Here is a 26,946-nt window from a genome sequence, read left to right on the forward strand (position 1 = left end):
AAGTGAAGGAAATTGCTGAGAAAGACTCAACAGCTCGCATTGCATAGCATGAAGGCATTACTGTTAGACCAAGAAAAGGGTCACATTACTGTGCCTCCGTCTCATCGCAGTGGGAAGAGGTGGGGTGTGTGTGTGTGTGTGTGTGTGTATGTATATATATATATATTTTTTTTTTTTTTGGGGTGGTGGGGGAGAACAATAATTTGCTCTTGCTTTTGATTATGAATAACTTAGCACTCAGCACCAGGGTTAAAGCCCCTGCTTTATTCTCAGCTGTAGATGCCTTGCCAGTGCCCATGTCTTCTCGTTTACTTATTGCACGTCTTAAACGTTGGCACAGTTACCTCACTGTCATAGTAGTCTGTGTGCTGATAGAGGAATCTGTTGATTCAGTTGAAGATCATTTTTACGATCAATTGGAACATCTAGTATGCACAGTCCCTCCACATGACAATCTTGTGATCCTGGGTCACCTAAACATACATACTGGCCCCCTGTGAATGGGTTTTGAACAGGTCATTGGTCATTATGGTTCAAGCACACTCAATGGTAACTCTTGCCACTTGCTCACATTCTGCGCCTCCTAGAATCTTTCCCTTCTTGAGTCATGGTTCAAGTGGCGACGCATATGCCAGATGTCATGGATCTCTCATGATGGCATCACTCAGGAGCTGGACCACATCAACACATGGGACAGACGTCTCTTCGCCTCCTGTAGAGTATATCGTGGTGCGGAATGTGCTGAGGACACAATCACCACCTAGTGGTTGCCAATATGGTGTTTGACGCTCTGATGAGCAGGTAAACCCTCGGAGGAGGAGGATGAAGAGGAGGTTTGACATTGACACGCTAAGTGCCAGGTTTAGTCAACAGGTTTTATATTGACGTTGGCAATAGATTCTCAGCACTAGCCAACTTGCCGGACGACATGGAGGTTGCCTGGTCACTGTTCTCTTCTATTTCCTACCAATCTGCTGAGCAGACTATTGGCTGTAGGCATTCAACATGTTGACCATGGCTATCAGAGGAGGTCTTCCAGATAATTAAATTGAAGGCCACAGCTTGCCATAGTGATAAGTGCGCTCGTAACCAGCTGAAGTGAAAATTTAGCACCCTGGCACTCTGTGATCGCAAGGCATATTATAATCAAGTGGTGGGCGATGTTGAATTTGGCTCAGCCAGGGGCGACTTGAAGCCAGCATTCCACGCCATTCGCAATATCAGCAGTCAAGAGGTAGTTGCTACAAACAGCATCCTGAACGGCAGCCAAGGCCATCCATGTAAATCAATGATGACATCCTCTCATGCTGGGTGGAACATTATCACAGTGCCCTGAACCACCCTCTGGCTGGTGCTTGCTCAGAGCAGCCCACTGCAGTTCCAGACCCAGACATTTGTACTGATGCACCAACATTAGATGAAGAGTGTCATCTATAAACTGAAAGATGATCGTGAAGCCGGTGCTGATCGCATCCCCTCAGAGCTGCTAAAATGTGCTATTGACCCTATAGCAGAATCGCATCTGGCCATCTTTTATCTGGTATGGAGAACAGGAACCTTGCCAGCCATCTGAAAGGACGGTATTGTGATCTCACTCTGAGGCAAAGGACCGCACAGTGAATGTAAGAGCTACAGGCTGATCACCTTGCTGTCTGTTCCAGGGAAGGTGTTTACGCATGTTCTGCTGGCACGTTTGGAGCCTCTGCTACATTGGAAGAATTGCCCCCAACAGTCGGGCTTTACGAGGAACAGGTCCATGCCATTTTGGTCCTCCGCTTGTTGTCGGAGATACACCATGAGTTCAGGAAGGCCCTGCACGTAGCATACATTGATCTTAAGGCTACATTTGATTCAGTTGACTGTGTTGTACTATGGAAGGCCTTAAAGGGCATAGGTGTCCCTACCACTCTGCTGGACTTGATTAGAGAGCTACATAATGGAACCACGGCCCATTTACATCTGGGGAATCGGATGTCAGAACCTTTTTAAAATCAGTATCTGGTGTCAGGCAGGGCTGTATCTTGGCCCTGCGCTCTTTTGTCAGGCAATAGATTTCATAATGCAGCATTCAGTCAGGTCCTAGGCATCTCAGACCTTGACTACGCTGATGATGATCTTCTAGTACAGAACCCCGACAGGTTTCATGAGGCACTCCAGAAAATGGAGGAGGAGTGGGCTAAGATTGGCCTCCATGTTTTACGGTCAAAGACAAAGCTGCAAAATCTATTCACCCATGACTCCAATCTCTTTGAATAATGAAACTGTCAAAGCAGTCTCCAGCTTTTGCTATTTGGGTTCTATACTCACCAGTTCCTCCAACTCTCACACGGAGGTTCTCCATTGGATTGGCATTGCAACATCTGCCATGGGTCGTTTACAATGAATATGGAACCAACATCATCTCAGCATGACAACCAAGTTCAGGATCTATTTGAGCTGTATCCTCCCTATACTGTTGTATGGCTGCAAAACATGGACACTACGCCACTCAGACTGGGCAAAGTTGGAGGCTTTCCACCCAAAATGCCAACATCATACATTGGGCATAAAGTGGAATGACTTAATCTGTAATGCAGGTGTTTATGGCTGCTCCAGTCTACCGACTACTAGGGCCATTGTCTGCAGATGGCGCCTTACTTTTTCTGACATGTTGCAAGAATGCCACAAGACGTGCCAGCAAACGCCATTCTCTGGGTGGCTTGTAACATCCCAGGATAAAATTCCACCAATCGAGGGGTGGAGGTGTCCCAGAGGCAGACCACCTGTTATATGGGTTCATCAAGTCTGTTCCGATGTTGGACTCTGAGGCCATCAAGCCTTCACAGTTGTGCAGAAATGGACCAAATGGTGAACGATCACTACGGCCAACTGTCTGGCTAAGCGTTGAAGAGAGAGAAGAAAAACAGCTCTAAAGAGTTCAGTGCTTGCTGGTGTTGTTTCTTCCATTAAATTTCATATGATGAAAACTACAGATGTCAGGTTAATTTATCCTGCTATGCCTGTGAACACCAATCTCTCTCATGAAGCACTGAATATATCTCAAAAAGATTCCTAGGTCTCTGGTCCACACTTTATCCTCACCGTGGTCATCCAGTCAGAGGTAACTTTGCCTGCAGTTTTGCCCATCAGTGCCCTTCTGGGACTTTCTGGTAGCAGCAGCAGCAGGACACTCCAGCATCTTGGGTAGCAATAGCATCGGGACTAGTAAATTACCAGGGAATAATTTCTTATACCCAAACTTTTCCTAATGATGATGTGGTGGTAGCTTCTTTCATGTCACAGTGTAGTCTGATGGCTCCCAAGGAACACCCCAGTTTTACTCCGTCTTATGATGCCTCCAATTGTCACAGAACCTCCTTTTACCTAAACCGCTCATCAAATCAGCTCCTCTTAAATGGACAGCAAGTCAACCCATAGGTCATGTAGCAAAACATGTATGGAGATTCATAGAGAATATTGGTGATTTATTGCATTTTATGAAACTGAAATAAAAAGCAGTAATACTGTTTTAAAAGCCCAAGTCAGTGATTATAAACTAAATTATTAAATAATGAATTATTTAAAATGTCACCGTAGAATCCCAGCTTCATCTTGACTCCTCCCCTTAACCACTAAAAGACAATTTACAGTATGTATTTCTCATTGCAAGTACAGAAAACTACAGAAAATGACTTTTAGAGAAGGGTTTTGAAAGACAAGTTCTTTAGGAAGTGACTGAAAGTTACACGCCTATTCTCTTGCAGATGCCTCATAACCTTTCTTCATGTTTTATTGCTTTTGACTAGAGTTAGCAAGTGAAATGGGATCCCGCTCCCTCTCCCTCCCCCTCCCCCCGTGCCCTCCCATGGAAATTTTCAACTTTTTGGCAGAAATTAAAAAACCAAAATATTTTTGCCTGAAAACTGAAACATTTAGATTCATTAATGCAGCTGTGGTGTCTTTTGGGAGTTGTATTTCAGGTACCTCATGCTCCCATTCTCCTCTATAAGCAAGGCTCCCTGACTGGACTTTATCTCCCATGATGCACCATAGTCTGCCATTGTGGCAAGGGAACTTTGATTGCATCATGGGAGATGTTGCCTGGCTGAGGACAACAGACCATAGAGAAGACATGAGTAAACAGAAGTACAATGCCCATGAGGCACCATGGGTGAGCTATCCAAATCAAAATATTTCAGTTTTCAGGCATTTTGGGTGTTTGTGGAAAATTTCAGTTTTTTATATAGAGAGCCAACTTTAAAAAAAAAATTATAGTTAATACCCAGTTTTCTGTCAAAAATGGTTTCAATGGAAAATTTTCCACCAGCCCTACTTTTGAATGAGAAACACAGAGCTGCTTTCACCATTCCTTCTGTTCCTATATTTCCCCCGGTTAGTTGTACCAAAACAATTAGGGGCATAGCTATGAATGTCAATAACTTAAGCTTTGGAAAATATGGCTCGTAGCATGGACAGGATCTGTGGCTTGAATACTGAGCCAGGATGCTATTTAATAGCAAATACTGCTATATAGCATTTCCATATGCGCATCTATATGCCATTCCCCTACATTGGACCTCACAAGGAAAAAACAATTTCTCAGGATATTTCACTATTCAGAATGAGGACTGCTTAGTGCAGCTGAGGATGGAAAGCGTAAAGAGTCTTGCTATGATCTACAATGGCTGTCAATGCCAAGGGGCTGTTATAGTAACAACAAAGCACAGAAAAGCTTTGGCCATGTCCCTTTTGGGTTGACACCTCCTGAGATTCAGAAAAACCAGCCACTGGCCAGCTCCAGCCCCAAACAACCTAGGGGAAGGAGAGTTGAAATCATTCTGCAACCCTGTGCCAGGGCACAAGACTGTACCGACAGCCACTCAACAGGCTTGTATAAGTCACAACAGGCTTGTATGGGTTAGACCTACTGCATCTATGTCCATATGAGTTCTGTGGTCTGCCATAATAGTCTCTGCTTCAGCCTTTCTAAGGCTGGCACTGAGACCTCTGACAGCACAGTCCAGGGAAGTCTGCCTACTGTCCCCGCCCAGAAGCCTCTGCCTTCCCCACCCTTCTCCTTAGCTTATCTTCCTGGCTGGTCAGCCTCGCCCTCAGGTGATGCGTCCGTCCAACTTCCTGGCCAGTCCCCAGTGCCAAGAAGCACTGCCGTGGTTTTGGCAGGTGAGGGCTCAGAATTCACACAGCATGGGACCTGGGTACTGGCTGGGCCATGGTGTGCTCCCAGGTGTCAGACATGCAGCCAGTAGTTAAGATCACCATGTGTGTGGCTGCATGTGTGCAGCGCAAAAAAAAAAAGTGGCATATTGCATCTTTTGACTGGTGACTGGCAAGGCAGTAGAAAAACTGGCCAGATGGCAACTTTAGGATACTTATGAGGGCAACTTTAGAGTTGGTGTTAGGAGCAGCTATCTTGGCTTGACATCACCAGAGGATACCCCTACTCAGGAGTGATCCTCTGAGGGCTGGATCCACCAGTGTAGGGCTGCTTTGTGCTCGTGTGGATCTGCCAGAGTGCCACCCAGGATTGGCCCCCTTGGTTTTGCCTTCCAAGAATTCCTGTATTTCTTCTCTCAGCAGGGGCAGGGTTTTCACGTCTTGCGAAAGTGGCGAGAGGTGAAGGGATTACCCCCCTCCAAACCCAGAGTTACCCAAGATGTGCACACATCTCAGCAGATCTACCACAATCAAGGAACTGTGCTCACCACCTTTAGCTAACTGTTGCCATAGCCAACATGGTTCCAATAGGAGACATGGTGCCAAGGCCTCACTCAAATGCTAACTGTCCTTTGAAACCTCAGGGGGTGTTGCATGTGCAAAGGATGACTTAACTGTCTTTCTGAAGGAACTTATGCCACTTACTTGTGAGTTGGGCAGGGATTAGAGAATCCAACAGACGCCTCTGGCCCTTACCCCCACCTGCAGAGATGGAACAAGGATACCTCCCCAAAACCCTACTGAGAATCCATGTGGACAAGGTCTCCTCTGCTCACAGGGAACTTCAGGAGAATTCTCAATAATCCTGTGGGTGAGTCAGACCTTACTACTTGTGGGAACCTTTATTTCGTTGTGCAGATTTCCACCAGTTAACGTGAAAACATAAGGACACGGTGTTGTGTGCATTTGTAGGATTTAAAATCTGCAATACATGGAGTCCTTATTAATATGACAAGTAACTATACAGTAATATGAGATAATATGTATGTATTACTCATATAATATGAGTAATATGAGATAGAATTCTGATACTCTAGAACAGTCAGCCATAATTTATGGGCAATTGTAGTCCTGCTGTGGAATTTTGAGAATGCAGTGTTCTGAATTCCCACACAGGACTAATAACAAGCAGAAGTAATGATTAGAATGGAAATGTGGGTGTAACTGTAGCACCCTCGTGGCCAAGATGGAGTCTGCTCTGCAGACAGCTCCGGCCAAGAGAGGACGCGCGCAGGAATGCAGCAGGAAAAATTCCTTCCACCACAGGGGCACCTGTTCCAAAGCCCACAGAGTGAACAGACTTACCCACAGGGTAAGTACAGTGGATATAACAAAGGGAGATGTTTATTTACAGAGAGATGAGAGGAGAAAAACAACAAGGGGAAATGTAGGGGGAGCGGTAGAACAGGGCTGTATCCAAACCAAGGCCCCACAGGCCCAGTGGTAGCACAGTTTGAAAGAGCAGACACTGAGCAATGTCTGCACACAGAGTTCAGGAGTCCTGAGCAAAGTTCAAGTGCAGTGGTGAGTCTTGGGTGCTCCTGGTCATCTTCAGCGCCAGTGAACTTTCCCCAACAAACCCCTCCGGTGCCGTCTTCTGCTGCTCTCTGCAAAGCCACACAGAGCGACAACCTCCCCACTTAACTAACTAGCAGCTTTCCTCCTTATTCCCAGTGCAGAGTCACAAGCCCCAGTACTCACAGCCCCATGCAGTTCTGAGCAGCAGTGATGCTGGGTCCAGCTCAGCCTGTCCTTCTCGGGCAATTCCTCCCTGGCACAGTGCTCCCCCTGGCTCCTGTCCAGGGGTGTCCCTGATCGGCCACCCTGTCCTTCCCAGGCTTCAGGCAGGTTCTCTCTCCTTCACTTTGTCCCGGGCCTCCCGGCTGCAGCCCCAAGTTTCCCTCCTTTCTCTCTGCTCCCACTTCCCAATAGGAAAAAGATTTAAAGGGGCTATGCTCTCTAAACCCCAAGGGGTTACATGGGAATTTTTGCTAGCTATGTGTCACTGCTTTTAGAAGTGTTCTTTAAAATTTGCAAGTAAATATAGTGCTCTTAAAAGTGATGGAATAACAATATTGGTTTCACCAGCACGAATCCCACTCTAAAGCCCAGTACGGTCATGGGTGTCCTCCTACTGACTTCAGTGAGCTCTGCATCAGGCCCATAATGCAGACAGCTGCTGTTCATACCTTTCTGTAAGCTACTTTCTGCCATCCTTATTCACAACACAACAGGTCCTTACTTAAGAAGTAGTCATCTTGAAATCAGAAGGGACTACTCATGGAGCAAGGCACTATTCAGCATGAGTGAGGGTGGCAGTATCTGCCCCTATATTTCTATTCCTCTTTAGCTTCACTTCTGTCATGATTTGCCTCCCCCTTTCTATTCTAGTCAGTCTTGAATAGTATCTGAGAGTTGTGCCAAATATGATGAAGCACAAACGGGGATGCGAATGAGATCACCAAAGGCATTTAAACTTACTTGTTACTTCAGGTCAAAATCAATCGCAAGCATAAACTCACTCTAACCCCTTTTAAAATGATGTTCACAGTATGGAGTATAGATCCTGGATCAGATTCTGCTCTGTTACTCCTGTTCAATCCTGTTGAAGTCTGCAAGGTTGCACAGGTCCGACAGCAGATCACGTCCTTTTGTGACTTTTGTTCAAAGAAATCTTAATCACAGCACTCGACTTTTTTTGTACATTACCCACATTCTCTTTCTGGTGTGTCTCACTGCAAGTCTGACTAGATATAAGTTGTGCCTTGATGGCCAACTGCGTCTTCCAATTGTTTTCCCAAAACATTTCACAGTTTTAAATATGACAGGACAGTGGACAGTATTACATATAACAGTCAGTATTAATGTCTCAGTGGACCCTTCTTGATCCTGTAGATTCTCTCCCCACCCTCCCTCCTGCTCTGAGTGGAGATCCAGACAGATGTAATAGGTGAAATCTTGGTCATTTAAGTCAATGGCAAAACTGTTTTGACTTCAGTGAGGCTGGAATTTCATTCAGTGACTTCAGTGTAGTCATGGAGCCAAGGCAGGAGACCCAAGAGGCAGCGCAGAGTGCTGTATGCACAGTACTAGCCTTTGGCAGATCTCCCAGGATCTGCAGGTTTTGTGGGCAGAGCCCTCTGCCCATTTTACAGGGGACAAGGGAAAGGAACTGTACCAAGAGAACATCACAGGGTGTCTGTACTGTTCGCTTTAATGTAACTTGCTCAGAGTTGTAAGGCCATGGCGGTACGCACTTCGTCTGGGCAAGCCAGCCAAGGAATTACCCAGGGTTCTGGGAAGTCTTGTACAGACCACACTGAAGCACGCGCTGCTGCAGCTTCACTGATCCGCCACCTAAGCCAGGAAGACAAAGCAAGCTTGGAGATGTGTGCCTGAGCTTCAGTCACACTCGGTTGCTGTATGCACACCTCATACATAAGTCTCCAGACCCTCTGGCCTGCTCTTTAGATTTCTCCATGGGTGAGGGCAAACTGGGGCATAATTCCTTGGAATTATTTGAGGTGGTATTCTCCCTTCAGAGTGCCCGTGTAATTTCTATTTGTCTTAATATATTTGGAGAGAGGCTACATTGTTAACAAAAATCCTGTCAGGCATAACTTTGGCGGGGGGGGTGTTTGTTTTGTTCCAAATTACAGTTGAAGGACTATATTCTGACCTGGTACAAATGGATTAATTCAATTGATGCTATAAATTTGACCTTTGATAGTGTTGATCCAAATTATAAATCCCTGAAAATAAAGGTTTATCCTGAAAGTGCTGATACACCTTTAACTAGAGCAGTGCCAGTGAATGCTGATAAAAGGGTTTTCCTTTTCTTTAAATATAGATTTTTTTTTTTTAATTAATCCCTGATGGGATGCTTCTGGGTGTCATTTTAGTGAGCTGGCCATCACTGGAGACAATTACAATGCTATATTAGGCAAAATAGTTACATTTTGGCTTCACTGCTACTGTAAATGCTATAATAGGTTTCAGGTAGGAAGAGGAGAGAAAGCTGCAACTGCTGTCACACAATTGCAGAGTCGGAATTAAGTTCAGGTCACTGATAAACCTTTGTGCTTATCTGCATGGATGAGATGGCAAGATACAAGCTCAGCCACTGACATTCTTAAGAACATGTTCTTAACTGTGGATTATTAGAATAGACTACTCTTGCAACATATATCATTTACATGCATTTTAAAGCTCAAATTAAATGTTAGTTAATGCTCTAGTCAGCCCTCAGCTTTCACATGAAATCCCCAGCAAAATATCTATAAAGTCAAGTGTTTTCCAGAAATGCAGCTGCTTTACATTCATTCTAGAACATTTCATTCTTCAGCTGACTAATGCTTTAAACAGAAAAAGAAGCAAGCTCTGTAAGACGTGGCTTCTGCCACCAGGCTCTGTTCTTGTATGGTTTTGTTGTTTGTTTGAGTCATCTTGCATCTCATGAAAGCTTTATCATGGAGGAGAGCTCCTAATGGATTATTCTTTGCCAGAAAAGACCGAAACAGAACAACATTGAATGTCGTTAGCAAAATGAAGGTACATTAATTTACAGTATATGTTGTCATACACTTTACTGAAGCTGATTTTAAAATATTATACACTATTATTCATAGTTTCATAGAATTTAATGCCAGAAGGAACCATTAGCTCATTAAGCCTTCATAACCCAGGCCATTAATTTCACTCAGTTACCCCTGTACAGTAAATTGGGTTAGACTAAGCATTTCAGTCTTCAGGAGACCGAACTGTTGTGTGCCACAGGAAGAGAACAGGAGAGACCAAGGTGTTACCAATTCCTGAGGCACTTGTAATGGCAGGGACTTGATATGATGAGATGTATATCTTGTTGGATTGTGACCACTGAACCATGCAATTTCAGATCATTCTGTAACAGTAAGCTGTTTTCTTTATTTACAGTCCCACCAATCTTTGTGTCACCTGCCAACTTTATCAACAAAGATTTCATCTATATCATTGATTTAAAAAAAAAAATTGAATGGCATTGGACAAAGAACCAATCCTGGGAGACCCATTAGAAACAGCCACACTCACTGTATTTGAGATGTGTCAATGAGCCAATTCTTAATCTAACTAATATGTTGTTAGTTCTATAGAATGCAAGTTTTTAAATCAAAATGTCATATCAAATACATGACTTGCCATATGAGATAGAAATAATATATTGATATCCTTTTTCTACTGGCTTATGTTTGAGTCTACAAAGGAAGGTCAAACTTCATTTGACAGTTGAGCAATTCCTTCCTGACATGAGATCAGCTGGTACCTTGAAGCATGAGATTTGATTATCTAGTTTTATTCTGTGTAATTGCAAATGTTGGTCATTTAAGTATCCAGTTACAGTATCTAACTTGATGACCTCATAAATATGTGCAGCCTAACAATACATTGTGTGAAGCAGTATTTTTTGCTGATTACATATTGTGTGAAGCAATATTTCCCTTTATTTGGTTGAATTAAGTCTGCCATAAAAATCAGCAGTAGTGCCTTGTTCTCATCATTCAAGACAATGCAAATAGGCGAGAAGGATTACATAACGTTCAAGCTTGTTAGGTGGTGATATGATCAAAATATACTGTAAGTCTACTTTACGTATGGAGGATATCTTAGCTCCCTGGGAGGTAAGTTTATCCAGCACCACAGTGGCACAATAATTCATGAAGTTTATTTTACTGTACATAGTTTGTGGAAAAAATCATCTAACTACATGGTGCATGTCTGCTGTAAGATTGCCTCCAATAATATCATCATGAAGGTTATTGGAATCACTAAGTACTATCTCCTGCAGAGAAAAATGAGCTGAGAATTTCATTTAAAAAAGAAGTTTTAAACTAAATTGCTACAGCTGAAGGTAACAAAGTAACAAAAGGTAAATACTAGAAATACTCAGATTGAGGCAGTTCAGTTTAAATTACAGATTAATCTTGGTAGTGGTTCATGTACCATATTTGCTCAGGTGTCAAATTCTATTTAACCCTTTTTTGGATAAAGCAAGCAGAGTGAAAAATGGACAATCTAAAAAAAACAAAAACAAAAAAAACCCACCTCCCCCTCCCCGACATGCATCCCCTCTTCCCTCTCCTCTGATACCATGAAATAAATGTAGATGCCTTAAATACAGGAGGCCTGATTTTTATAATTGAATGTAATTCAGGAGTAATTCTATTGAAATCAGTGTCTGATTCTCCTCTTACATAGGCTAGTGTAAATCTGGAGTAACTATTAAACTCAGTGGGTTTACATCAGTGTGAGCATGAAGAGAGGCCTAATAAATTTACCGTGTGAAACTAACACAAGTGAGTCAATGTTCTTGAATATCTTCACTCTAAATGCATCTTAGGCTTCTCAATCTGAAGACTCAGGGTCATTTGGCCCTGTTTCAGCCAGCTGTTGACCATTTAAGACCTTATCATTTATGTTCACGGATCCCATGATGTCAGTGCTTACCAAGTAATTATAAATAATGGTCGCTTGAAGGCCAATAGTGAAAAGCTGTTATAGATCACATGACTCAGCAGATATGAGCATTCGGCAGTCCGAGGAGGTAATTAATAAACACTGTCTATACTACACTTTTTTTCTCAGAGCAAATTTGAATTCGCCTTAGTAGTTCTTAACCTGAATACTGAATTTCATTGCTACCCTTAGAGGCTTCTGAAAATCATTTAAATTGTGGAGCGTATTTAAAAAAAACAGCAAGTAAGTATATGTTGCATGAGAATTTGAAAAGAGTTGGCTCATGCTATTAATGCTGATGAGATGTAATAATGTCCCCAGAAGTCAGAAACACTGCTAAAGAGGTCACCACTTACCAGTATCATTGACATGGTCTAAAAAGAAAGACTTTTATGCATATAAATATGAGGCGCCAAAAGCATCTGAACAAATAATGTTTAACAAATGCACGGTTAACATAAAATTCAGTAACCATGTATAGTGAGGCAAAACCACTAAACTGTGTGGACTTGTCATTTGTGAAAAATATTACATGCCTCCTAGTGATCTGAAAGGAGGATAAAAATCTGAGGGGAGAAAGCTTTGATTTCATCCCTGTGTTAGATTGACCCTGAAGTAATTTTAGCAGAGTCCAAGTTAAAGTTCCTGTCTCCATAATGGCCAATGTTGCCTGTTGTCTTGTTGATTTATTGTTTCGTTATTGTTCCCGTTAGTGTTTGACAGTTTCACAAAGCTTTCCTACTCCAGCCCTGCCATTTTTTCCACATCTGAGCTCAGCTTTCCAGAGAGTTGGTGGTGTCATTAGCTCAAAAAATACTATTTGTATAACCGTCTTAGATGGATTTAGTGTTATATAACATCTATAGTATTAGGAACACAAATTCTGCCTTCTTCCTAACAGAAACATTAGGAAGAACAGAGTACTTATGGGATCTACAAAAAGTTATATTCGTCAGACTGACAATCTGCCTTATTTCATCTAGTCCCTGGAATGAACGTGTGCTCTAAGCAAAGTAGTGTTTTATAGACACAAATGAGAGTTTGTCGTCTTCTATGTATTTATGTTTGTTAACTAAAGTGCTTTTCTGCTGGACACAGGCATTTGGGGATTATCCTTTTAACATTTCAGTGCCATGTGTAGAACTTGCAATACATACGTAGATAAGACACCTGGGTGGTTTGTGGCATAGAGCTGCTTATACTCATGTGAAAAAGAAAAGGCGTGTACTAGCTGTTTTGTTCAAATATTCAGCTCTAAATTATAACAGTGAGATTTTTTTTTTGAGTACAGTCACTCTCTCTGTTAAATAACACACTTGCTATTTCCTAGAGATTTCTTGCCTTGGCTTCCAGTTACATTAAACCCATAAATGAATTCCCTTGTGACATGCTCCTTATATGGCTATCAGGAAGTGTGGACCTTGTAATTATGCTCATCTGTATTATGGCCCTGATTTATTCAAGCATTCCTATTTAAGACAGCATGGAGCTTAGCATTGGAAAATGTAATCATTTAAGACCAAGGTAAGTTGATGGCAGAGAGAATGGAATTTATTTTACCTCTACTGAAAAGAGCCATCAAATTGCATGTTGCTTTTGGCTGGTCAGTTTGGGATAACCTCTAATCCCTAGAAATACAAATCAATTGTTGTGTGTGAATCTGACGAATTTGGGTTGTAGCCTCTGAATTTGTCTCTAATCAGCAGCATATTTATAAAATGTTATCAACTTTCCAGGGGCTTTTGCGGTGTATGTGATAGATCAGAAGTAGAGGTTAGAGCAGAGGTGGGCAAACTACGGCCCGCGGGCCGGATCCGGCCCAAGGGATTGCCCCCTGTGGTGCCGCAGGCCCCGCACCGCTCTCAGAAGTGGCAGGTACCACGTCCCTGCGCAGCCCCTGCGGGTGGGGGCGCAGAGAGCTCTGTGCGTTGCCCTTGCCTCCAGGCACACACACACACCCCCAGCTCCCATTGGTCGGGAACAGGGAACAGCGGCCAATGGGAGCTTCGGGGGAGGTACCTGGAGGAGTGCAAGGGCAGCTCGCGGAGGGGCTGCACAGGGATGTGGTTCCAGCCGCTTCCCAGAGTGGCACTGCGTGGGGCCAGGGCAGGCTTGCACATAGTCTGCCCTGGCCCCAGTGCATGCCGTTGCCACCCCGGAGCCACTTTTCACCCCTCCTGCGCCCCTACCCCCAACTCCTTGCCTGCACCCCAACTCCCTGCCCCGAGTCCCCTGCTGCACCCTGCACCCCTGTGCACCCCAACTCCCTTCCCTGAGCCCCCTCCTACACCCCGAACCCCTCCTCTGCCCCAATCCCTTGCCCTGAGCCCGTTCCTGCACACCACACCCCAACCCGCTGCCCCGGCCCTGCATACAATTTCCCCACCCAGATGTGGCCCTCGGCCCAAAAAAGTTTTCCCACCCCTGGGTTAGAGTGAATTCCATGTGGCAGGCAGGTGTGTTTTTGTTTTGAGGGTGGGGGGAGCATTAGATACATGTGATCCATTGCATTTGGTATTTATGTAGCAGGGGGGGAAACATACTGGTCACTCACAGCATCAACCTAGCACACAGTAGCAGTGCCTTGGAGAGGAAATTTAGATTTCTGTTGACTTTAACAGAGCCAAGATTTCAACCACAATGTGCAAAAATGCATTCTTTTGGGGTATATTTTGCTTCCACTGTGAAAGAATGAATCTTTCCATGATGCTAAAATGCTTATATTTGATTTTTTTAATAAAGACAATCCACATAGCTGTATGCTGAGAGCTGTAAAAAGTTATTTTAAGTCCCATCCTGCTCTCTTGCACTAGAGAACGTTCATTGATATCATTTGAATTACATAGGTATAAAGCTGGCATTAGTGATGGGAGAATCACTTTTAAAAAAATAAGGCAAATTAGAAAGAATAATAAAATAGCATCTCTCAATTTTAAACACATACTATCATTTAATGAGACCTGGGTGTTTTTGTAAAAGGTGCCAGATTGTCAGCGCTAAAGAATCGAACTTTCCAGTTATCTAAAGAAAAAATCTTGTCACAGGAAGCAGCAATTTTTATTTATTTATTTAGTAGTGCTGAGGAGCCCTAGTCATGGACAGGACCCCATTGTGCTAAGCGCTATACAAACCAGAACAAAGACAGTCCCAGCTCCCAAAGAGCTTACAAGCTAATGTGATGGGGCAAGGCCAGATGGCTATAGAAGAGTAGTGGGAGATAGATATATTAGCTCCAGGCTAAATAAATCCCTGGTACCAGGATAAGTGAAATGGCAGCTGCTCCAGATCAATTAAGACACCTGGGGCCAATTAACTTTCCAGAAGGCAGGGAGAATGCTTGGCTTCAGGTGTCCCAATCAACCTATCAGGGGCTGACTGAAACTAGTTAAAAGCCTCCCAGTTAGTCAGGTGGGTGTGCATGTCAGGAGCTGTGGGAGGAAGTTGTGCTGTTGGAGAGACTGAGTAGTACACACCATATCGGTCACAAGGAAGGAGGCCCTGAGGTAAGGGTGAAGTGGAGCTTGAGGAATTGAGAGCTGCTGTGGGGGAAGTAGCCCAGGGAATTGTACATGTCATGTTTCTAAAAGGTCAGCTACCATAGCTGATACTATTAGGGTCCCTGGGCTGGAGCCTGGAGTAGAGGGTGGGCCCGGGCTTCCCCCCCCCCCCACTTTGCCCCCTCATTAATCACTGAGACTGGGAGACAACAGAGACTGTGCAAGGAAGGATAACTTCTCACCTCCCTCGCTGGCTTATGATGAAAATGGCTCACTAGACTGTGACCCTTCTCTCTCTCTCTAGAGAGAAGGGTTACGTGGAGGGTCACAGTGAGCCTCTGAGGCTAGCAAAATCCGCCAGGAAATGCAGGACTCACGGAGGCAAGGACAGAGCTTTGTCACACTAAGTGGAGCTTCCTTACTTTGCTCCAGCAGTGTGCTAGAACCCCTGGCTTTGGCACCACCTAAGGGTAGTGGTCAGCACTGCTGACCAGGCTATTAAAAGTCCAGTTGGTGGTGCAGCGGGTCTAAGGCTGGCTGCCTGCCCGCCCTGGCTTTGCGTGGCTCCTGGAAGTGGTGACATGTCCTGGCGGCCCCAAGGTGCAGGGGTGGCCTAGGAGGCTCCGCATGCTGCCTGAGCGCCGGCTCTGAAGCTCCCATTGTCCGCGAACCACAGCCAATGGGAACTCTGGGGCCGGCGGCAGGGGGCAGGGTCTATGAAAAGGGGTGGGGCAAGGGTGTTCAGTTTTCTGCAATGAGAAAGTTGGCAACCCTGTTAAGATGAGGTTTCAGTCACCATGGTTATTCAGTCCTGCTCTCGTTGCTGGGGCACCCCCTTGTGGAGCCAGTTTTGATGGCATTCTGTGAGGTGAGCATCTGTCTGCTGTGAATTTGAATGAGACCTCCAACTTATTTGGCAGATGTTATCAATCAACTGTCAAAACCTTCTGTCACCAACTTGCAGTGGATTTGAATTGATGACCTGGAGGTTGAAAGGCCAGATACCAGGTCTGCTTAGCAAGCCTGGTTCCTGAATGTGCCTTTGAAAGATGACCTAAAAATGAGGGAAAACAATGGATTTGTATCCCCCCCCCCTTTTTTAAAGCTTCTTGGTTGTATACAGAAGGCCTAAAAGGTTTCTTCATGGTCCACCTTCACCCCCAAATTGTTTATCATGTTGAAAAGTAAAACATTGTCTACCTTTTTTCCCTGAAAGGCTTTCTAAACAGCTGGGGCTCTATCCAAAGCCCATTCAAGTTACTGGAAAGACCTTCCTTTGACTTCCATAGACTTTGGAGCAGGTCTGTGGAGAAGTGCTGGGAAGATTATGGTATTAGAGATACCAAGCAATTAAACATAATAAAATGTGAGGGGAAGTAGTTCTTGTTAAAAATGTTTAAAACTCTCTGGCTTTTGTATGTTTTTGGTAACACCCATTTTACTCCAATATCTAAATATGCAGCTGGGAGAAAAGATTGCTTTAAAGATTCAACATTCCCACCCGCCTCCTTTCAATACAGTGCTGAGAGAGCTCACAATACACATGTAAGACTCAAACCAAAAAATGTGACATTCTTGATATTTCTAAGGTGAAAAACAAGCAGGAGTGGGAAGGGGAGATGAGACCCTTTTAAAAACACACTAACTTTTGCGCCTTCTTTACATATCATTAAAAAACCCCAGAAAACCACCACCAGGCATAATCCCTGTTCTTTCCTTTGCAAGTCGCTCTTTTCTCCAGCACTTGCAGTCGTCATAGCAAAGTCACTTACTGAGAACAGGAGCAGAGCACTGAAGTTCTAGAACTGTCACCTGCTGAATCGTCTGGCAAACATTTGTCTTTGGGGGGACAGAGTATATATAACCAAAGTGTGTTCATTGGGAAAAAATGCAGTAATCAAGTTTGAGATTTTACCAGAGTAAGGAGCACGATTTGCCTGGCAATTCTTAATTCTGCTTCTTTTATCATTATATGCTATAAAAGACATAGCATGGAGGTAATGTGGGTAATATATATGACATACTATATGGTAAATGTGAATAAATTTTATTTTATTTTCTCTCTTTTGTCCCCATTGGCTCCCACCTGCCGAAGCTATATTATTTTCATATGTATAGGAAGTAAGACAACAATTTTCTGCTGAAGGAACTAGGCAATGAGGTTTCCCAACAGGTCTCCAGTGTATGGTTTTCTATGTTTTTTTCTGTTGCATGTGCTGAAAGGATAAATAAGACCAACAAAATAATGCTTTCATGTTCCTGTCCACCAACATAGACAGAGTATAAGGTAATTTATTGCAAGTGCTTTCATTTGTTGTTAGGTCATCATTCCTAATTTGGGGCTTATTTTGCTTCACTGAAAACGTCCTGTTATACCCTAGAGAGGGCGGCTTTAATGTGATCAGAACTTGTCTGCTCAGCAAAAGAATTGTCAGTGCAGAAAAGTGGAATGATGAACTGTTTCACAATTCGTAGGTTAAACAGCATTGAAAGGGAATGAAAGCATGACAAGTCAAAGCATGTCCTATAAATCAGCAGTATGTGAATTAAGACGATTGTGTCTGAACACACATGCCATACATTACATGAGTGATTTAAGAAAGATTTCAGAACTGCTTTGAATATGCATCTGCTGTCCAGATTACTTCAGGAGCCTTTTTTCATCTTACTAGCATTTTTATTTCCTTCAGTATCTAATGAATAAAACAAAGTGCAACGCAAAAGATTGGCATTACTTTACCTAATTGAAAAGATAAGTAAAACATTTTAGGGTGTGTTTTAAATAAATGTGTATATATACACACATATATAAAAGTCAAATATGAAGCTGTTATTTTGATAGTCCAATGATATAGAGTAGGACTGAGAGAATTAAGCTAATTTTCCGAAGCAATAAGTGTTTGTGCCTACTCCCATTGATGTCAATGATGTACTGCCATTTACTTTAGTGGAGCAGAATCAAGCCCTAAGTAAGCAACACTTGAATTAAAAAAGTAAGATGTAAGGATTAAATACCAGGTTACAAAATTAATAGTTGCAGATAACAAAAAAAAATTGCACAGACAATGACTGTGTATATGAGCAACTGAGGGGAGTTTTTATATAGAGAGTGTGTGTGTATATATAAAACTACACATGTATGGAGTGTGTGTGTGTGTACAGAGATAACAATAAATGTGCTGGTCATCACCCTGATTTTTACTGGCTATGACATACTTAATAAAGGCAAAGTACAAGCTCTTTGTGGCTAGGGACTGTATCTTCCTGTAAGTGTAGTGCCGACACACCTTATGTTTTCTATTGCAATATTAATAATATTGGTTGACATTTTTCAAAATTTGATTTTTCATAGGTTCGTATTTAGACCAAAAATGCAAGAAAAAGTGCTAAAATTTCAACTCAATTGTTTTTGTTACTTGATCAGCTCTGATGATGATGATGTGTCCAGGAATATAAATTATAAGTCAAGTTGTAGCAAAATTTACAACAGCTTTTGAGATTCCTTGCTTTTCCCATGCACTCAAACAGAAGATGTGTTTTGAGTCATACATTCATAGATATTAAGGTCAGACGGGACCATTATGATCATCTAGTCTGACCTCCTGCACAATGCAGACCACAGAATCTCACCCACCTACTCCTGCAATAAACCTCTCACCTATGTCTGAGCTACTGAAGTCCTCAAATTATGGTTTAAAGACTTCAAGGAGCAGAGAATCCTCCAGCAAGTGACCCGAGCCACATACTACAGGGGAAGGTGAAAAACCCCCAGGGCCTCTTCCAATCTGCCCTGGAGGAAAATTCCTTCCCGACCCCAAATATGGCGATCAGCTGAACCCTGAGCATTATGGGCAGTATTCACCAGCCAGATACCCAAGAAAGAATTCTCTGTAGTAACTCAAATCCCACTCCATCTAAATCCCATCACAGGCTATTGGGCCTATTTATCATGAATAGTTAAAGATCAATTAATTGCCAAAATCATGTTATCCCATCATACCATCTCCTCCGTAAATTTATCGAGTTTAATCTTAAAGCCAGATAGGTCTTTAGCCCCCACTGGTTCCCTTGGAAGGCTATTCCAGAACTCCTCTGATGGTTAGAAACCTACATTGTATCTTCAGACTTTTGCTGGGATGTATATCTGTACAATACTATATCAGCTGCTGCTGAGGGACAATTTCCCCCTCACTTTACAATGATGGATTTAGTGAAATAGTGTCTGATATTTCTATAAACTGTTTTGATCTTCATTATATTAAAATATATTCCAGAATTTAAGGTGTATAATGAATCACTGCATTTCACCTTTAAATGGATGGCACCAACCCACTTAAAGGATATGGTCTCTGAGGGGGGACCCAGGGAGGGATTCACTCCACTGGAGAGTAATATGGCCATATTAGGGCCAGCCTGCATTTGGAAAGCTGCGTAAGAATCATGCATTGCACACCTTAACCTGACAAACCATCTCCATTCTTAACCCTTCGTAGAAATGGTTTTCAAGTTTAGAAATATGGAGAATGAAAATGAATTGCAGCACAGATGAGCATCTGTTGTCTCTTTTTATATGACCAACTTACCACTATTTTGCTTTTATTTCTAGTTATAAGAAAACACACGAAACTCTGAGCCATGCAGGACAGAAGGCAACAGCAGCTATCAGCAATGTAGGAACAGCCATCAGCAAGAAATTTGGAGATATGAGGTACAGAAATTCACTTCTGATTTTATTTGCAGGGAGGGAGATAAAACACATGGCAGGTTTTTGTCTGCCTTTCTAAAATTAGGGTTTAAAGTATTACTACTGAGACTGCTTGTTGTGGTGATTTTTATACATTTTTCAGCCTAAAGGAAAAAATTGTGTATTAAAATGTATTTCTGTTATGAATCCTGGTAGAAAGAAAAGGTATTGCAACTTGGAATCCCTTCTAAATAACTTTGCAAACCTAGGGAGGTGTATAGATAAAAGTGGGGGGAAATGCAGCTAACTTTTCACTACTCTAATTTATTCACAAATGGGATTTTAGAGACAGACCTCTTTCTACGAACACAGGCCTCAGTCTGAACTATTCTTGGAAACATAAATTGAAAAGCATTTTGGGCACTTTCATCAGCTCACTCCAGAAATACAGTGGGTGTAATATAAAAAAATATGGAGCCTGCAGAGAGGTGAAGATACAAACCCTTTCTTCCACATGAGTCATGTTGACTTCAGTGGGACTCTTTGCAGGACACACACATGCACACAGATCTCTTTGCAAGGTCAAGACGTTAGCCTGAATTTAAAATTAAAGAATCCCAAATGTATCTGATATCTTGGGCCTTTCCAGAGCTAGAAGCAAGTACTGTTTGACCCATTGGGATTCTGGGAATCTTCCCTTTCCACTGATCTAAAACTCCTCTTTCTAGCCCTAAAGGGCAACAAGGCACCTAGTCTGACACTTGCCACTAGTGCGGAACCTCATATTGCCCATCTTGGTCCTCAGACCCGTTAAGAATTACTAGTGGTACCTTTGATTTTTAAAACAAAGAATATTAAAATACTGTTTGCTTATTATTTGTATTTCATTGGGCTTAATCAGTATATAAACCAGACTTTAATTTCAGGTTCACTTTCCAGTTTTCACATGCTAGCACAAGTCTGTAAAGTTTTGGTTGCAAACACTGCTGGGAGTGTTCAGATCCAAAGAAGTTTAATTGAAAATATAAATATTATGAAAATGTTAGGATCTGTGCTTTTTACCAGCAAAGTGTTGGGCTTTAGCTACCTGACAAGTGTATCTTTAAAAAGGTTAATTTCACTAGGATCTCTCAGAATAAAGGAACAAAGGAAGAAACTATAAACAATATGAAGTGTGTTTTTTTTAAAAAGGGTAGGCGCACAGAATTTCTCCTCCAGCATTTTTAGTTAATAGGCTTTTTGTAGTGATGTATTTTTCTGTATTGCAGACACTAAATTTCTTAACACTTTAGATTTGATGAGTCCTAGCACAAAAAGCCTTGTTCTGTCCTTTCAAAGGGAAAGTTAGTGGACTAACTCAAAAGAAATGTGTGAGCAAATCACATAATTGAGCAGAAAGGCTAAAGATCTGATAGCAACTCAGTTCACCAGCACTGAGATATTTACAGGGGGAAGAGCTCTGTAGAAGATACTCTTGTACTTTGAATCACTTGCTGTATATTAGTTGTAAAAGGTAGCACTATTGAAAACCCCAAAATAGATCTATTTTTAAAAATTGAATCACTATACAATGGGGAAATCAAGTCTGCAGTATATTTTTCTCAATTGCTGGTAGACTAGTGCAACCAGATTTCATGCTTAACTGCTCAAGGCTCCAGTCCTGCCATTGGATCCACATAGACGCTTAAACCCTCACAGATGCAATTACAGAATAAGAGCCACACAAATATTTTTGTGGTAATTGAGCAATGCATGACTAAAGCAAATATAGTTAAATTGCAGCATTAACCCAATTTACAGTATTTCAAATGCAGGCAGGTTTTGCTGTGAATGTTTTGTGTATAATTCTTTGCAGCCGAATAAGGAGTTTTATTTTTGTTTTTCTGCTACTTATTTGTTAAATTTGAAAGCTTGATAAATCCTGATACTCCCTTCTCAGCCCCCTCCCAGCACAGCAAGGCTTAGCAAGCACCAGAACCACTGCTGCTGTTCAGCATGAAGAGAGGAGAGGCCAGAGGCTGTGTAAGGGGAATCTGTACCCCTTGAGCTCTGCTTTGCTGTGGCTGGGGCTGTGGCATGTTAGGCTTATGGCCAGGGTCTGGGCACAACCTCCGAATAATGGACAAGCCCTTTGCACCTGTTATAATCCAGAACGTAGAACAGTGGTGTAGTGTGACTATGCCAGTCTCTGCACTGGCACCTGATCACAGGTAGGGAAGATTCCATCCACTCAGCACCTCCCAGTCAAAATCCCTGTCCTTGTGCTTTGCACTGGGTTTGAAGTTAGTCTCATAGGGGTAGAGTCTAGAGTACTGGAGATTCTACAGTAAAATGCAAGAATCTTGTCAGGTCTCAGCACCGTATGACTTTTCACACATTCTTCCCTCCTTGTCTCTCAAGTCACTGTTCTCCATGTGTGAATCTGGCTGAGTGAATCTGGCCTTCTGCACTACAGATACAAATGGCTAATGTTCACCCAGTAATTATCTCCACAGCCAGGGCTGACAGGGTTTGTCATGTGTGTTATCTTGAACTGTCCTGGCTTTGTTCACAATGCCTCATATTAGCAGAACATGCCTCCCATTGGTTTCCTGAGCCCAGTGTGGACTGATCATTTTGCATGGCATTGTCAGAAGCCCCCACCCACTCTTTTTTTTCCCCCTGAAGATGAAGGGTCCCAGTAGATAATCCAAAAGAATATTCCACCATGATTACCCCTGATGATATGGACAAAAAAAGTCACCTATCAAAAGTAGTGCAAATAGCATGTAAAGTGGAGCAAGGTCTGTGCTAGACTCTCCCCTAAGTCATGTTCCATTATTGTCCTCAAGAAGCTGAATTCTCAGAGAAAGCACTGGGAAGGACAGCATTATGTAGTATGTGGCATGTGTGGCAGGAAAAGGTGGAGTGGGGGTGGAGCAGCGGTGGAGCACCCATCTGGAAAAATATAAGTCAGCGCCTGTGTCCGTATGGTAGTACAAGGTCAGGAGTCCAATTGTTAAACCGCAGAAGAGTGGAGAAGCCATAGAATAACACAAACAGTAATGGACACCACCTCCCCAATGTGCAGGAGATCAGACTGTGTTAATAGTGCCTACTGCATAGATACATGGTAGGTAGGTGTCTCGCTACTATAAGAATCCTGTGGGCAGGTCCTGGTGTTGGCAGCTAAACCAGTGCTATAGAGTGATTGTTTACTAAATCCGTCAGCAAGAGACTCCAGAGCCCATACATTTGGTCAGGATATGTGACATTAATATCACATGCCAGTAACTCCCAGGCAGTCATGTTCAATAACACACCCAAATCCATGAGCTCAGCAGTGGTTGGTTTGTCATGTGTGTTATCTTTAACTGTCCTGGCTTCGTTCAGTGTGACAATGAATGACCTAGTCTTTAATTGTTCTGCCTATATTTCTAGCAATACTGGATTCTGTTGTGTGACTGCTGTATTGTACATGCAGTACATTCAGTGTTGTAAGGCATAGTGTGGCTGATTCCTGCTGCTGACCAACTCTATGTACTCTTTGTAGCATCTAGCCCCTGTGTCACTTAGCACTAGATTGTGCCATAAGGAAAAAGCCCATAGCAAGGGATAGCATGTAGTTCGACCACTCCAGGACCATGCCATCCCAATCCCCTTTGCTGTGAACTGGAGGAGTAGCAGATGCTGCTTCTCCCGGCACGCCCACACCCACAATATGGCTAGCCCATGTTCAGGAGCATAGGCATGCTTTTACTTCCCCTTTGTGCTGTGTCAGGGGTATGTAGTCCAAATTGCAATCTAGCCCTTAGTTTGTACACTAGCCATGGGTATGGACTGATGGGATGGTAGAGTCCGTCCTTTAAAATTTTGCATAAAGTGAAACAAGACATGTAGCCCAATAACATGCACTGAGCCACGTCCCTAATCATAAAGCCAGCAGAGATCATTTGAGAAGTCTGTGTTGTTAGTATATAGCAGACTGTTTCACCACAGGGTTTATTTTGGTTGTACAGAATTATTTAGAGTAATACATTGGATTTTTAAGACCACTGACAAGAAACTGGCATGTATTTCTCTTTTCCAGTTGAAAATTCATTAATTATAGAATGTAATATCCCAACTAATTGATTTGGGAGTTTACATCCTGCATCAGTGTGGAAGAATTATAGCCGTTTCTGGAGCAGTTTTCCTTTTCCTTTTTTTTTGGTTTTGGCAGAATTAATTTTCTTTTTTTAGCGTTTTAAAAATTATTACAATTCTCCCTTAGGATTAAGTTAGGGCCGCTTTGTGTTAGGTGTTGCACAAATGCCTAGAATAAACTGGCATTTCAGAAATAAGGAAAAAATGTGCAACTTTTTAAATCCTTAAAGAATGGTGAATGTTCATCTTCGTTCAAACACACCTGTTTCTATTCAGTCTGCCTTTAAACATCATAATCACTGTGTGTATGGGAGGTTCAACACTGAATAATAGTCCCTTACAATACAGGGAAAAAGTTCACTCAAATTGTCACAGTATTAAAAATGGCAATAAAAAAAAATGAAGGCAGGCAGGAATGTAAAGAGGGGAAAGAAGACGTATACTACTTTACATTTAGATGTGTGAACTTTTTATACTAAAAGCTCCAGGTACAGCTGATCAAAACCATTTCTGGTTGATAAGGTTTTCATAAGATAATAGGGTGTCATTGAAAAGGAAATTTTTCATTTTCCAGTTTATTTTATAAATGAAATATGTTGGGGGGGGGGGGGGATATTTATTTATTTATTTATTTTAATTTGTGGATTTTTTGTTGTTGTTTCAAAACTACAGGTTTTTCCCAATTTAATTGCCTTTTTCCAACTTTTGCCAGTTAGAAACCAGTCAAACTCAGGGGAAATCCACTATTTTGTTACTGTCCCCTAAATTTTGCCAGTTGGAAAGGAGTAAAATTGCTGATAATGTTACTTTTAAAAGCAAAAACTGTTTTTTCCACAATTTCCCCCACTGTCTTAGTGCTTCCAAGCCATTTCCAGCTGACAAACTATAACAAAGTGCAAAATGCATATAGTGGCAAAGTCCCCATGTTCTCTCGTTTTTCTTACTGTTTCCCAATTGAAAAAAGTTGGGAAACAATAAGAAAATTTAGGAAAGTGGGAACTGAAACAGTTTTCCATATTTTCTAAATTTCGTACAGGGAAAATTTTTAAAGGGGATTTTTGGAAGGAAAAAAATTTTTTTGAGGGGAAAAATCCTCACTTTTCAGCAGCTCTAGCTACAATTGACATCTCCCGATATGGATGATCAAAGTGAGGCACCTGCATCCATATTTAGGCTTTTAAATAAGTGGCCTGATTTTCAGAGGTACTGAACAGCTGAAACTCTCACTGACTTCAGTGGGAACTGTGGTTGCTCAGCATATCGGCTGAATTGGTGGGAGGGTGTTATCGTCTTCTACCGATACAGACCAGCAACATATTTGTATCCACCCTCTCCGAAGTAAGTGTAAAGCCTGGAGAAGGGTATCTCTGAAGCACAATGCCTCCTGAGACTGGAATGGTGTAATTTATGCATCACCCTTAGTCCAAGGCAGTGCTTAAATGCAGTCTACTAGCTGTAGACTCAATGCCATCCACAGCCTCAGAAACAACTCTGACATCATAATCAAAAAGGCTGACAAAGGAAGTGCTGTTGTCATCATGAATAGGTCAGAATATGAACAAGAGGCTGCTCGGCAGCTCTCCAACACCACTTTCTACAAGCCATTACCCTCTGATCCCACTGAGAGTTACCAAAAGCAACTACAGCATTTGCTCAAGAAATTCCCTGAAAAAGCACAAGATCAAATCCGCACAGACACACCCCTGGAACCCCGACCTGGGATATTCTATCTACTACCCAAGATCCATAAACCTGGAAATCCTGGGCACCCCATCATCTCAGGCATTGGCACCCTGACAGCAGGATTGTCTGGTTATGTAGACTCCCTCCTCAGGCCCTACGCTACCAGCACTCCCAGCTACCTTCGAGACACCACTGACTTCCTGAGGAAACTACAATCCATCGGTGATCTTCCTGATAACACCATCCTGGCCACTATGGATGTAGAAGCCCTCTACACCAACATTCCACACAAAGATGGACTACAAGCCGTCAAGAACACTATCCCCGATAATGTCACGGCTAACCTGGTGGCTGAACTTTGACTTTGTCCTTACCCATAACTATTTTACATTTGGGGACAATGTATACCTTCAGATCAGCGGCACTGCTATGGGTACCCGCATGGCCCCACAGTATGCCAACATTTTTATGGCTGATTTAGAACAACGCTTCCTCAGCTCTCGTCCCCTAACGCCCCTACTCTACTTGCACTATATTGATGACATCTTCATTATCTGGACCCATGGAAAAGAAGCCCTTGAGGAATTCCACCATGATTTCAACAATTTCCATCCCACCATCAACCTCAGCCTGGTCCAGTCCACACAAGAGATCCACTTTCTGGACACTACAGTGCTAATAAACGATGGTCACATAAACACCACCCTATACCGGAAACCTACTGACCACTATTCCTACCTACATGCCTCCAGCTTTCACCCCGACCACACCACACAATCCATCGTCTACAGCCAAGCTCTGCGATACAACCTCATTTGCTCCAACCCCTCAGACAGAGACAGACACCTACAAGATCTCTATCAAGCATTCTTACAACTATACGCACCTGCGGAAGTGAAGAAACAGATTGATAGAGCCAGAAGAGTTCCCAGAAGTCACCTACTACAGGACAGGCCTAACAAAGTAAATAACAGAATGCCACTAGCCGTCACCTTCAGCCCCCAACTAAAACCCCTCCAACGCATTATTAAGGATCTACAACCTATCCTGAAGGATGACCCAACACTCTCACAAAACTTGGGAGACAGGCCAGTCCTTGCCTACAGACAGGCCCCCAACCTGAAGCAAATACTCACCAGCAACCACATACCACACAACAAAACCACTAACCTAGGAACCTATCCTTGCAACAAAGCCCGTTGCCAACTGTGCCCACATATCTATTCAGGAGACACCATCACAGGGCCTAATAAC

At 42.7% G+C, this 26,946-nt stretch overlaps 2 protein-coding genes across 8 annotated transcripts in view; one reads left to right on the plus strand and one right to left on the minus strand.

Annotated features, from left to right (window-relative positions):
• The window catches only part of TPD52L1 (TPD52 like 1), an 85,825-nt gene that overhangs the window by 44,358 nt on the left and 14,521 nt on the right, over nucleotides 1-26,946 (plus strand). For all 7 annotated transcript variants that reach the window (XM_073337210.2, XM_073337211.2, XM_073337213.2 and 4 more), the window contains one exon: nucleotides 19,807-19,908. In XM_073337210.2, the coding sequence (XP_073193311.2) occupies nucleotides 19,807-19,908 (102 nt within the window). The remainder of the gene's footprint in view (nucleotides 1-19,806; nucleotides 19,909-26,946) is intronic.
• Nucleotides 1-26,946, minus strand: part of HDDC2 (HD domain containing 2) — a 74,786-nt gene that overhangs the window by 14,327 nt on the left and 33,513 nt on the right. The window lies entirely within an intron of this gene.

The sequence above is a fragment of the Lepidochelys kempii genome, chromosome 3 (assembly GCF_965140285.1).
Source record: "Lepidochelys kempii isolate rLepKem1 chromosome 3, rLepKem1.hap1, whole genome shotgun sequence".
Taxonomy (NCBI): Eukaryota; Metazoa; Chordata; order Testudines; family Cheloniidae; genus Lepidochelys; species Lepidochelys kempii.